Source organism: Lactuca serriola, chromosome 4, assembly GCF_051521515.1.
Source record: "Lactuca serriola cultivar US96UC23 chromosome 4, Lser_US96UC23_V15, whole genome shotgun sequence".
Classification (NCBI taxonomy): Eukaryota; Viridiplantae; Streptophyta; class Magnoliopsida; order Asterales; family Asteraceae; genus Lactuca; species Lactuca serriola.
Window position 1 is genome coordinate 93831518 of NC_136411.1, and position 13528 is coordinate 93845045.

The 13528-nt window shown below is 36.5% G+C and overlaps 1 protein-coding gene across 1 annotated transcript; it reads left to right on the plus strand.

The window, feature by feature from the left end:
- Positions 1-455: 455 nt before the first annotated feature.
- LOC145098621 (AP-2 complex subunit alpha-1-like) lies at positions 456-1273 on the plus strand. Its single transcript, XM_079036249.1, has 6 exons — positions 456-491; positions 609-611; positions 684-749; positions 817-923; positions 995-1099; positions 1183-1273. Exons 1-6 carry the CDS (start codon positions 456-458, stop codon positions 1271-1273), a joined length of 408 nt encoding a protein of 135 aa, XP_078892375.1.
- Positions 1274-13528: the final 12255 nt, after the last annotated feature.

Sequence of the window (13528 nt, forward strand, 5' to 3'; positions counted from 1 at the left end):
ATTTTATGCAACATATATGCAGCTGACATGAATGAATTATACAACAAGTTAGGAGTAAAATAAGGGATGGTTGCATATTTAGTATGATAAATAAAGAGATTTGTGGCATAAGGGTGCATAAATAATAAAAAGCAAAAAGGAAGAGGAAAGCTGACTTACATAATTAGCAAATTTCTGAATTGGTGCTTTTAACATAATACATAAGAGTGGTCCCAAAGGGATAGCTGGCAGCAAAAAATCTCAGGCAAAAAAAATTCCAGGAGAAAACAGTTAGTACCTCAAAAGCAAAGGTTTTATAGGGTTAGGCATGCACCAGCAAGACAGGGACTAAGATTATAAGTGATGTGAATGGGACATAGTAATTAAAGGAATTTTTGTTACCATTGTTCCATGCATAGTGGTTGGGGTAGAGTGTTTTTCCATCACTGTTAACACGGAAGGGTCCAAGTTCTTCCATGGCTCCATATCCAAACAACAAGCATCCTAGCCCAGTAGAATACCTTCATTAATAGTGGTTCGGTCTTACTCTAAATTTTGGTGCATTTGGATGATGATCTTTAGAATCTCCATTCTGATTCATGAATATTCTAATTAATTTTGTATTGTAGAATGTAGATTGGTATCTGCATTATTAAAGTTCATAGGACTTACTACTGACTCACTTTTCTTTTTTTAATCATTAGCCTTATGCAGCTCTCAAAGCTAGAGAATATCTTGATAAGCCTGCAATACATGAGACAATGGTGAAGGTATGTAGATTATATCTTATATTTCCTACACAAATATAGACAACTGTATGCTGATGTCATTATGCAGGTTAGCGCTTATCTGCTTGGAGAATACAGCCATCTTTTGGCCAGACGACCTGGGTGTAGCCCAAAGGACATTTTTGTCATTATACATGAGAAGCTTCCTACTGTATCGTGAGCATTTCTATTTCTATACATCTATGTTTTCTTTTGTGATCATCATCTATTTTTTTTTGTTTCTACAGGACTCCAACAATATCCATTCTTCTCTCAACATACGCAAAGATTTTGATGCACTCTCAACCACCAGATCCCGAATTACAAAACCAGATCTGGGCAATATTCAGCAAGTGAGTTTATAATAAATAGGAGCTACACTTTTTTTTTTGTATATGCAAAATTTGATAATATTTAATTTCACACACATTGACAGATATGAAACATGCATTGATACTGAGATACAACAAAGAGCTGTACAGCTATTCATTTTCAATAGCACACTTGCAAAAATTTTAAACTTTTAAAACCCATCTTAGAAGGACTAAAGGTTAGAAAGGAGAAGTAATGAAGCTATGAGTTGAGAAAAGAGTAATCACAGCAAGGTCTCTAAAACAGACCTGCTGTTCAAAACGGATTTACTCCAAAATCTAAAACAGAAACATAGCTTTAACTAAATTTTATAGAAAACTATGATTGTTCAGGATTCCAGAACTATAAAGAACTCCTTCTAACTCCAAAGGATGAATTAAATATGAATTTTACAAAAAGGTGTATCACTTCTATCTCCAACAAGACAGTCAAGTGAGGTTGGCCAATTCTACCCAACTTGTGAGTAGAATTCGTCCATACCAAAATTCAGAGAAGTAAAGGACATACAAATGAAAGTCTCAGCGTTGGAATTGAATGAAAAGCATTTCCCAAGCTCCGGATATAAAATTCACATTGTGGACAATCACAACACTAGTAAAAGCTGGTGACTGCCCACTGATCTGGAGTCTGGATCAATTCTAACCAATTTATAATTGGAAATTACACCCCATCTACTCCAGATCTTAAATTCATAATATCAGGAACATATAGAAACTTGGAATCACTCTGGATCCTTTTCCAAGCCTTATAAATGATGAAAACAAAATGACATATCAGAACAGACCCGGATCAGACCTAACAGCAAACATTCCATTCTTGCACATAGATAACGTCCTTACCAGTGAAGTTGGGCTGCTTAAGAAAGTTAGCCAACTCAATTTGTGAACTTTGGGAACTGGTTTGGGGTCCGTTTGAGTTCTATAGCTCAAGGTATGATTTTTACAATATGACTATAGATCTGATGGAAAACAGAATCATAGCCACCCGTGATTCCTTTTTGGCTTATCCATCCTTCTCCATTGTTAAAAAAAAGTTCTACTAAGAACTGATACAGATACAAGACATGAAATCTAAGTAAACCATTGAGATGAACATGTAGTCAACATTTCATAGATGTAAACATGATATCCCATGCCTCTAACATGGAACGATATACACATATCAAAACTTTTAATTGAATTTACAAATACATACACTAGCCAAAATCAAGGGATATCAAGTACCTTAGTTGATGACTTGAGTAGTGAACTACAGTCATTTTCTGTGCAATCCATCATGTAGATCATTGGAACTGGGTAAAAGAAGAATAAAAACCAATGAGTGGACAGAAAAAAAAAGTAAACAGGTAAAAGGAGCTAAACAGAAAGGCCTTTTTTCTTGTAGTGATAATGGAGTAATAAAGATTTGAAATTTAAATAATAGAGATTAAGAAAATAACCTTAAAAACTGTGGGTTTTATGAGTTGGAAAATTAATGCATCTCCATCAACTAGTTAATGATCTTCAGCAAACAATTTCCATCGTCCACCAAGTCCTGTTTTCCTAGGGAGGTACTTTCTTGGCCACTCATCTCCATCTTCATGAACCAATGTCAATATTTCATCTCATTTAGGAAGGTAGCTTTTGCAAAAATACACAAGGAGACCCTGAGTACAATTCATAATAACATGTTAAATAGAAATTTAAAAAAAAATGTTATTTCATGTGAAATGTGAATCATGTACATTCAGTTGCTGCCAAATTCACAATGGCGTTAAAACTCTCTCCCCTTAACAGCTTCAGACTCTGGTGCAAATTTACATGTAAGTTTTTTTATATATAACCTATAAAGGTTGTTGATATTTTATTTATTAATATTTTTGAAATAGTGAAATGGGACAGGTGTTCATCCAAAAGATGCAACGAACGGATGAATAGAGGTAATTAATTAATAATCAATTTTAAATTTCTTTAACATGAATCAATGTAATAATATTCATCGATTTTTGGGGGTAGTTTCAGGGATTCTGAAGAGAATGAGTCTCTGAGGTCTGAATCACTCAGATTGAAGAATCAATTACGTGATAGTAGTGAAAACGGGAATATCCTTGATTTTGCTAAAGAAAGATTAATTACATTATATAATATATATGCCACTAAATACAACAAATTCTGGATTTTTCTTATAGATTGCTTTTTAATGTTAATCAAAATACAACTGTTTCAAGGAACTCAAAACCTCATCAAAAACAAAGATCAAACACATATTGGTCAATGGGTTCACTTTCAGATAGAAGTATGGCTGATTTAATAAAAATCCCAGAGCACAACAACAACAATCAAATTCAAAACAATGAGGATCATAGACTTTGTGCTGAAGCATCAAGAAATGCAATTGAAGTTTTGAAAAGTAATGTTTCAAGGTTGGGAACGCAAGTGGAAATGTCAGATTTGGAGTTGGAGTCTCTTCGTAAGCAAATACTTAAAGAGAATAAACGAGGACAAGATATGTTGAAGAAAGTAACTGAACTTCAGGAGGAGAAAGAAGCACTTGAAGAGGAAAGGAAAAAAGATATTGCTACAATGGAGGAGTTTTATGGTGAACTAGACATATGTATGAGTAGAAAGAAACAGACATCAGTTACTTCATTGTTGTATGTAATGAAAAAGAAAACAAAGGGCATAAATGTAAATTAACTTAGGAGCAGTAAGAAGCTTTAAGTTTAAGATAAGGTTAAGCTTTAAGTTTAAGATAAGGTTAAGCTTTAAGGTTAAGCTTGCATAAAGAGACACTAACGTGCTTCTTTTTTACTTAATAGAGTTAATGGGTAAAACACTTAATCTACACAACTTTATGGGGCTGTTTCTTTTTCATGTTTGTACCGTTAACATTAGGTTACTCCTCTTCAATTCAGTTGGTTTCTTATAGGCAAAAAGAATGGTATTAATTTGTTTGTTTAGTTTTAATAGCAGAAAGTGAAAGATGGAAGAGTTTGGGAGGTTGAAAAGGGATTATTTGATAAAGATTCCCCTGAACAAAATTCATGGCAGGCATTTCCTGAGGAGAATCCCACAAAAAACTCCAAATCTATTAGAATAAGATTATAAGAAACAATGGGCACCAGAACAAGCAAGCAGCTGAAGGCCGCACCACCAGATGGGGTTTTGGAGAAGAAAGCTTCACAACGGTTCCTGCCTCTGCTAGTTCTCACTCTCAGGTAAACACAACACCTAATATCCCTATCATCACCACTAATTCCGGGCGTTCTAGTTATGGGGAGGAGTTCAAAAACAAAGAAAGTAATTCAGCTTCACGACCTGTTGGATGGGCTGGTTTCTAGTATTATTATTATATAAAATCATGTGTTAAAAAGATACTTGTCTCATGATCATGTGTTAAAAAATTCAGTTTTTTTTAGAAGAATGTTTGCCATAATGGAACCAAAACCTCTGGGAAAAAGCAGTCTTTTTAAGCTTTATGAACAATAACAGAGCTGATTTGGAAAAGGGGGACAATGAAAAAAAAGACAAACTTACCCATGAACTGACTTTTTGTTAGGCTTTGAAAGTTCTGAACAAATTGACCCAAGCACTTTAATGTCTGATAGAGGAATAGAAAGTGAAAAGTGAGTGTACAATCACATAAATGGAAAGTTTGACTTATAAGTTAAAATTTATAAAATAGAGTTGACCTGTGGTGAGGAAACATTAGCATTAATTTTTTATCATTTTTTATCTTAGTAAGCTTATTTACACTTTAATGAATAGATTGAAAATGAATTTGTTACTTTCTTTCATAATGATCAAAAACTACCTCAATAGATATGGAATTAAATTACCTTGCAATAGAGGAAGCTGACATATGCCTTCTTTCATATTCATTAGCTAGGCAAGTAAAAAACTGCAAAAGAGTAAATTTCTAGTGAGGGCCATAAATTCACAGTCATGTGTACGTCAGGTGATGTTATAAGGTCTGACTTAGGTGAGATGGCTCTTTCAAGCATTTCGTCAAACAGTTGGAGTGCATAGCTCCTCCCCTTTCTTTTTTGATCTATTCATTGGAATTATCACCACTTTGAGAGCATACAACTCCATTCTTCTTTTCAAAACATATAATTCAGCAAATAATTTAACATATAAGGGTAGGAATACGAACTTAAGACTAAAACTGAAAACAAAATGACAAACCCCATCTCTCTTTGTAATCTTGAATTGGCTCAATAGCTAGAAAAAAAAAAGAATTAAAATTGATCAAAAACTACCTCAATAGCTTATTTACATCACATATAAGAGACTATATAACGTTAGTTTAAATAGTTGGTTCTTGATTTTAAGAAGTTATTTTTGTAACCTAGTTGTATATATTAATAATTGGATACCTGTTACATGTGGTTGATAGATAGCTTCCCAAACAGCAGCTAGTTCTAAGCCAATAGCTATAAGCTGAAACGTGAAATAAAGTTGTTTACAGAGATGAGAAGTAGATACAGGAAAAAATCAGAGGCATAAAGTAGAAATTGACAATACTAGATGAAATCGCACATTTAGGGAAAAATCATAATCCTTTTCTTGATTGAGAAGATGAAGTCGAGATATGAATGAGAAATTGCGTGCCCCCTTATTTGTTGAATGACTAAAGAAATAGGGCAGGGTAGAAGCGTCCTTTTCATACCTTAGTGCAATCAAACCTTGGGCTTGTAAACCTGAGGAGTCTTAGTAAATGTATTAGGGTGGGGAAGAGGTGGAACGGTGAGCCTGAGGAGTTGATATCTAATCTTATGTACCAATGGTGATATATGTCATTCTTCTATGACGAGTATGAGAGATATTATTTGATAGGTGTGTAGTCGCCGATGTTCTAGCCTGAGGAGTCACAACACCATTACTATTTCAAATGTGTTATGTTTGATTAGGGTTTGCACATAGAAGGAAGTGAAAGTCGATCGGAGAGGAAGGGGTTTGCAGAGAGAAAGAAGGGAGAGAATGAAGTCGATTTTGGAGGGTAGAGAGCAGAGAGGAAGAGGAAGCGGGTGTTCAAAATTTTGGGGGATTTAGTTTCCCCCCTTACCTATCAAGGAGTCCCAGAAACGCGCGTTTATTAAAATTATAAAGCGACATTTGTAGAGGACGCCCTTTTTATTATAAGTGCCCTCCGTGTTTTTAATATTTTTACATGAGACACTAATTTAAGGGCACTCAGTAATGCGCGACCTAAATCCTTAAAATTTTTGAAGAGATGACACTTTTTTAATGTCGCTCTCTAATGCGTAACATAAATCAAAGAGCGTCGTGTTTTGCGCGTCGTAAAAAGCCTTTTTTCTTGTAGTGAAATGAAGCACCTAGAACCGAACACATGAAAGAATTTCACGTTTGGTTTTCGGTTGTTCAGAATCTCGTAAGGAGTAATGGAGAACCGTTTATTCAAGTAAGATCGATTCTGAGTATAGCATGCAGCCGCAATTGCATCAGCCCAGAAGTATAATGGCAGAGATGTGAAGCATAACATGGTGCGAGCAGCTTCACACAAGGATTGATTTCTCCTTTCAACAATGCCATTTTGTTGTGGAGTATAGGGGGCTGAGAAATTGTGAGTTGTCCCCTTTTCAGCAAGAAAACTTTTGAAATCTTTGTTTTTGAATTCGAGGCCATTATCGCTCCTAATATTACGAACAATCTTTCTGAGTTGTGTTTCTATCTGTTTAATGAAGAGCTTGAGCTTTGTTACAGCTTCTGACTTTTGCTTGAGAAAGAAAGTCCATGTGAACCTTGAGAAATCGTCTACTATAACCAGAATGTATTTGTTTCCTCCAATACTTTCGATGGACGACGGGCCACATAAATCAATATATAGTAATTCCAATGGTTCTATTACCTTAGTGTTGATAATAGAAGGATGGCTCTGTTGACTCTGCTTTCCCATTTCACATGCTGCACAAAGATGTTCTTTATCGAATTTCAGAACTGGCAGCCCTCGAACATGATCACCCAAAACTAATTTGTTGATGTCCTTGAAGTTCAGGTGAGAGAGCCTCCTGTGCCATAGCTAGCTTTCATCGGAGTGAGCCTTTGTGAGCTAACAGATTGCTGGTTTTCCCTTTATCAGATTGAGATTCAGTGGATACATTTCTCATTTTCGCTTGGATCTTAAAAGAACGTTGCTTGACTTCTTCTCGACAATTTCTGAGCCTTTGTCGTCGAAAGATACTTTCAACCCGGTACCAACCACCAGCTGTGATACACTTATGAGGTTGTGTTGGAGCCCTTCAACGTATGCTACCTTCCTTATGGAGAATTCGCCATTAGTGATCATTCCGTAGCCTTTAATAGTTCCAAACGAGTTGTTGCCATACTTTACAATGCCACCATCTTTTAGAGAGCGAAACTCCCTTAGTTCCTCCTTCCTTCCTATCATGTGACGCGAACAGCCACTGTCAATGTACCATTCTTCGTCAAACTGCTCGTCATGTATAACCTGCAAAAATTAAGCAGATTTAGGAACCCAAAGTTTATTGGGTCCTTGTGAGCCTTTTACAGGACATGGTACTGTAAGAGAAATATCAACCATATATGTACATTTAACTAAAGTTGTTTCATCTTTTCTTTTAATGGTGAAAACTTTAACTTTTGTTGACTTAGAAGGACTAGGGTTTTTGACAGACGGACTAGGATTTTGAGATTTGGAATTAGGAGAGACGCTAGGTTTTTGGTTTTTGAGATCAGACTTGTAGGCTTGAGGACCGAAACTTTTCTTTCGGTTGGAGGTGGATGAGGGACCGAAACTCTCCTTTCGGTTGTTTAGGGATGAGGGACCGAAACTTCCCTTTCGATTGTTTAGCGACGAGGGACCGAAACTTCCCTTTCGGTTGTTTAGGGATGAGGGACTGAAACTCTCCTTTCGGTTGTAATTGGAAGATGAACTGAAACCGCCCTTTCGGTTGTTTATTGATGAGGGACCGAAACTCTCCTTTCGGTTGTAGTTGGAATATGAACCGAAACTGCCCTTTCGGTTGTATTCACTTGAGGGACCGAAACTACCCTTTCGGTTCCAATCTTTTGAAGGACCGAAACCACTCTTTAGGTTCCTGTCATAACTGTGCTTCTGGTTCCCTGAGTTTTCCTCCAATTTCGACTTTCTTTCAATCCTTACAAAATCAGGATTTTGAGAGTTCCAGAATCATTTTCTTTCGGAGAGATTCTTCTTGTATCTTACGTTTCATTGATGCTTTCGTTCGGCGACCTGTTTGGGATTTCTATGAATGTTGGCCTTTCTTTTAGAAGCATGAGCACATCATTCACTCTTTGTTGAAGAGGTATCACTCGTGGTCTGTGTCGGTTTATCCACATAAGGTTTGGTTCCACTTGTGCTCGGCACATCGTACTTTGTAGGGTCATTTAGTGGTTCAGGTATATATCTACCTTTCACTCTCCATGAGGTTTTCTGAGAGAGGCCCTTCGTCTCATTTGCGTTGTCGATTGGGGCTGACCAAAAGTACTCATCACATCCACCAGCATTGTCTTCTTCTACCATCGCTGTTAACTCTATAGTTTGTTGTGGAGTGACCCCCGGCACAGTGTAAACTTGATTTGGGATAGTTTGAACCTTTTGGTACACAACAGCTTTAGCTTTGAGAGTTTTGGTCTTGTCGGTAGTGGAGCGAGCAAACTCAATAGAGTTTTCAGAAATAAGGTTCTTATTGGACCTTGGTTCATTTTTTGCTTATTCGAAACAGTCTACCAAATCTTCTACAGAAATTTCACTCATATCATCGTCCTCATTAAGTTCAGATGTATTTTCAACATTAATTTTGTTTTCTGAACTTAAGTTGGCATTCAATGAGTTGAATTTTTGTATAGTTTCGGCTCTCAGTTTCAATCTATCATTTTCATCAAGTAGATTTTTGAGCATGTCCTTGTGGTCCTTGGACTTTATGTAAGATTCAATTTTGTCCAGACCTATCTTATATGATGGGGACACTTCATCAGAGGACACGACACTTTCACAGTTGTATGCTTCTGCATCGAATTCATCCTCCTTTAATTCAAGGAAAGGTGAAATCATACGATGAATTTTCTTCCCTATTTCACAATCAAGATGCAACTGAGTAATGTTAAAATAAAGCCTCTTAGCAATTAAACAAAAAACGTTTCTTTGTTTGAGAAGTTTAAGATTGTCTCTTTGCAAATAAATCGAATCATCTTTTGATCTAATTAATTTCTTTTCCTTTTGCTCGATCCACATTCTTCGTTCCTCACTCTTTAATGAAATCCTGCTGATTTGATCAGTTAGGTTAGAATTTGTGACACGGATTTGGGTAAGAATGCTACTTATGCTAGAGAATTTTGACTTCAAATTATTTAATTCCTTTTCATAATTATTAGCAGGTAATTTTAGAGAAGCAAGATTATCTTGTACCTTTTTTATCAACTCATCGCATTCATTGATCTAAGCACTAACAGGCTTGGCAGCGAAGCATCTGTCCTCTCGCTCTCTTTCTGCTTCAACTCCCCAATCAGTTGTGTATCCTCTCATTTGGGACACACCCTCGGTCACTGCAAAGCATCTTCCCATTGACTGCTCTGCTTTTGCCATCATAGCCTTTCCTTGAGTAGGCTTCCTGACTTCATCATCCTCCGAATCTGTGGACCAGACTTCCACACCTCCAAACTCATCATTGTTGGTTGAACCCTACACAATTAAAGCATTCATAGTAGAGTTATTAACATCAAACTTTCTTTTCTTTATCTCCTCCAATCTTCTCAGGAGGCTCGCTTCCTCATCAACTTCGCCTGTCTTCTCTTCTTTCTTTCTCAGCATGCAATCTTTGGTGAAATGATTTTTGCCTCCATAGTAATGGCAATCAAAACCTGAGTCTCCTCCAGTCTTAGTCTCCTTCTTCGACTCTTCGGACTTTGATCCCAGCTTCGGTTCCTCCTTGACCCGTTCGGCGCTATAACTTCCCTGCCAATTTCGGTTTTTGTTGGTTGGGAATTTCTTCTTGATGAATTTTCTTGGGTTTGACACCATCATAGCATATTCCTCGCCAGTTAGATCAAAATCAGCAAGATCTAATTCTTCTTCTTTTTCGATTGAACTCTTTCCTTTAGAGACAAGAGCTAGAGAACCAAGACCCGAAACAACCTTCGTTTCCTTCGATAAGGCATTCTCATGGATTTTAAGATACCCACAAGCTTTGCCAAAGAGTATGACTTGAACTGTTCATGAGCTTTAACAGTTGACATAACAGCCATCCATTCAGGTCTGAGACCATTTATAAAAGTGACCTTTTGTTCAATCACCTTTCTTTCAATACCATGCTTTATCATCTTGCTCAAAAGATGATTGAAACGATCGAAATTTTGGATCAGATTTTCTTCAGGCTTTTGCTTAACATCACCAAACTCTGATAACAGGAGAGTTTGGATAGAGTGTTCCAGATCTTCATCTGTGGAATATAATTCCTTCAATCTATCCCAGATCTCCTTAGCTGTAGTACAGGAACTAACCAAATGAAATGTATCTGATTGCGGCGCAAACCTTATCATCCTTAGAGCTTTGATGTTGCACTGAAACTTCTCCTTTTCATCCTGAGGAATGTCTTTGACGTCATTAACGAGCTGATTGTATTCCTTTTGCGTTTTAACAATCTTTGACGTGCTGGAATGAGCGAATGGGCCTGAAGTGATTGCTTCCCAGATTAGATACCCATATTCCTCCGATCCAATCACATAGTCTTCAAAGTGATGCGTCCAGACTTCATAGTCTTGCGTATACAAGATTGGTATTCTTGTTGTAGACCCTATGCTGTTAGAGATATTGATCGGATTGGTTTGAGAATCATCCATAGACATGATCAATACTTTTGATCGAAAACCTGTAAAAGATCAGACTTGTAATTTTTCAGTTAGGGTTGGATTAACAATTAATGAGATACGTCAATAAAGAGTGATGGCTCAATAAATATCAATCAATGCGGAATAAGAACCCTACGAATTTCTTTGACAGAAGATGTGTGTATAGATTACACAGTCTCCTGCTCTGATACCAATTGATGAGTTAAAAACTCTTAGATCGTTTAGATCTTTCACAAGTGCGATAAAAGAATTCTAACAGTTTAAGAACAAATTAAGAACAAACACAAATCAGAATCAAATAAGAGCTTATGATTCAAAACTGAGTCACACCTCAGCAGAGCTTGATGAAGAACTTCCGTTGTAGAGGCGAGCTAGGGTTTACAGAATAGTAAATAAGAAAACAATCAAAGCGCTGACTTCTAAGCCTGCATGCATGCAGCTTATATACTAAACCCTAATGTAAAATAATGTACGGTTGGACAGGCCCAATACCGGCAACTAAACTAGGCAATGGACCAAGCCCATGACGCAATCCTCTAGACTCAACAACTTCCATTCATAGGTGCTAACCTAAACTTGTATTCCTTCATGTAAGTGACGCTACTAAACATTTTGTCCATATATGACTCTAAATCCCTATTCATATAACTAATAGCTATAGAATGGATACAACCCATTCTATTAAGTTACCAAATCTTGCACGAGCAAGTTCTTTCTTCAACATCCACCTTATAAGCATATGTAGTTCCTTTAACTTCAAACTGATTTAGTCCACTAGGTAAGAATAGGTAATGTGTTTGATATTTCTTAATCTCATTCACTAATTCTCTAATTGTAGGACAACTTTGGTTGCCCCATCCTTGACCCTTGGATTTCTTCTTGAACACCCTCTCCATCATATACATCATCAACTCCTCTAGCATGGTGATAATTGGCTTCTTTTTAGCATCAACAATCACAACATTAAAACCTTCTGACATTCCATTCTCCACAGCATCACAACATCTTCCTGGTTCAAAGGAGGCCCTTTACCATGTTTTGGGGTCTTTGTCCATCAGATACTGATGAGCACTTGGGTCTAGCACTTAATGTTCTTTCATGGCAACCATAACATTTACCTCTATTGTTGCTTTACATGTCTTCCAAAATATACTTTTATATTGGGCATCACTATACCTTTTCCTAAGGTTTTGGCTAATATGCTTGGCACACTACCTGTGGTCTACATATGGAAGGAGTTCTTTTACAACCTTAAATAAACCTTGTTAACAAATGGAAAGTATAGTGAATAAGGATGAAAATAGATAAGAAAATTAATTACAAACAATTAAATTACCTTGTGTTGATCCGATATTACACTGTTTCCATAGCCTAATTTAGGTCTCAAGTCATCAATGATTAAATCCAAAAATCACCTACAACTTTCCTTATTCTCCACACATACTACTGACCATGCAATAGGATAAATCCCATTGTTTGCATCCCTTCCAACAACACACAATAACTCCCCTTTATAGGTCCCTTTAAGGAAACAACCATCTAAACTTATTATCTTCTTGCATCCCTCCTTCCACCCCTTCTTCAATGCATCAAAGCAAACATAGAACTTACTAAAGTAATTCTTCCCATCTGGCATATGATTTACATCAAGCTTCACAGTGCTACCTAGATTTGATTTCCTAATCTCTTCTGCATATGACCATAACTTTGCATAATGTTTAGCTAGGCTACCATCTATTAGTTGGAGTTCATATTTTTTAGCTCCCCTGCATTGACCAACACATACATGGATACCAAACTTCTATGACACAGTTGTTCTAAGCTTTCTGACACTCATCTTTTATCTATGTAAGAACTCTAACTTGTAGTTCCTTGCACATTTGTGGTCTAGCTTTAAATACTTAATTTGCAAGCTTTATTCATCACTCATCCAAGATGCCTACAACCTAATGTGCACTCACCCTTGCAACACTTAACCAACAATATTTTCCTGTCATTTTTCTCAAAGCAAAGTTGGTACCCATTTGCAACAACATAGTTTCATAACATTGATTTTAATTGAGATGGATCTTTGATCCTCATACCAGGTATTGGGAACTGATTTTTCCATGGAACTAACTCATTAAAAATAGAATGTTGTTGAGTTACATTGGCATCCTTTTCACACCACGCCCATCATCATCATCATAATCTATGTTTTTATCATTTCCATATTCCTCTTCCCCACATAATTTATTTAGAAAGTCATCACCGATTGTCTTATTCATATCGTCTATGTCCTCATTACAGTCCACATCCGCATCTGTTTTATTCTTAATTTTTATTATGATTTTTAGTGACCTTTAACTTGTGTAAAAATGTCCAACTTCACAGACTGGTCTGAAGTGGTTTCTAAAATGATAGGCTGTTTTGTAAAAATTGCCATAAATTGTAGAAAAATCGTATAGAGATGTGCAAGTAGTCATTTTAAAGGTATTAACCTGAACTATTTGCATGTTAAACACTTTTTGGAAAATAAAAAGTTTAAGAAGGTCAAAAAAGTCCGTGAATAGGACTCAACTTTCCTGTTGAAAGTTGATG

Coding starts and splice junctions, on each gene's coding strand:
- LOC145098621 (XM_079036249.1), top strand. CDS start 456: ATGGCTCCATATCCAAACAACAAGCATCCTAGCCCA. Junction 924..994: donor GAGAAGCTTCCTACTGTATC/GTGAGCATTTCT, acceptor TTGTTTCTACAG/GACTCCAACAATATCCATTC. Junction 1,100..1,182: donor ATCTGGGCAATATTCAGCAA/GTGAGTTTATAA, acceptor ACACATTGACAG/ATATGAAACATGCATTGATA.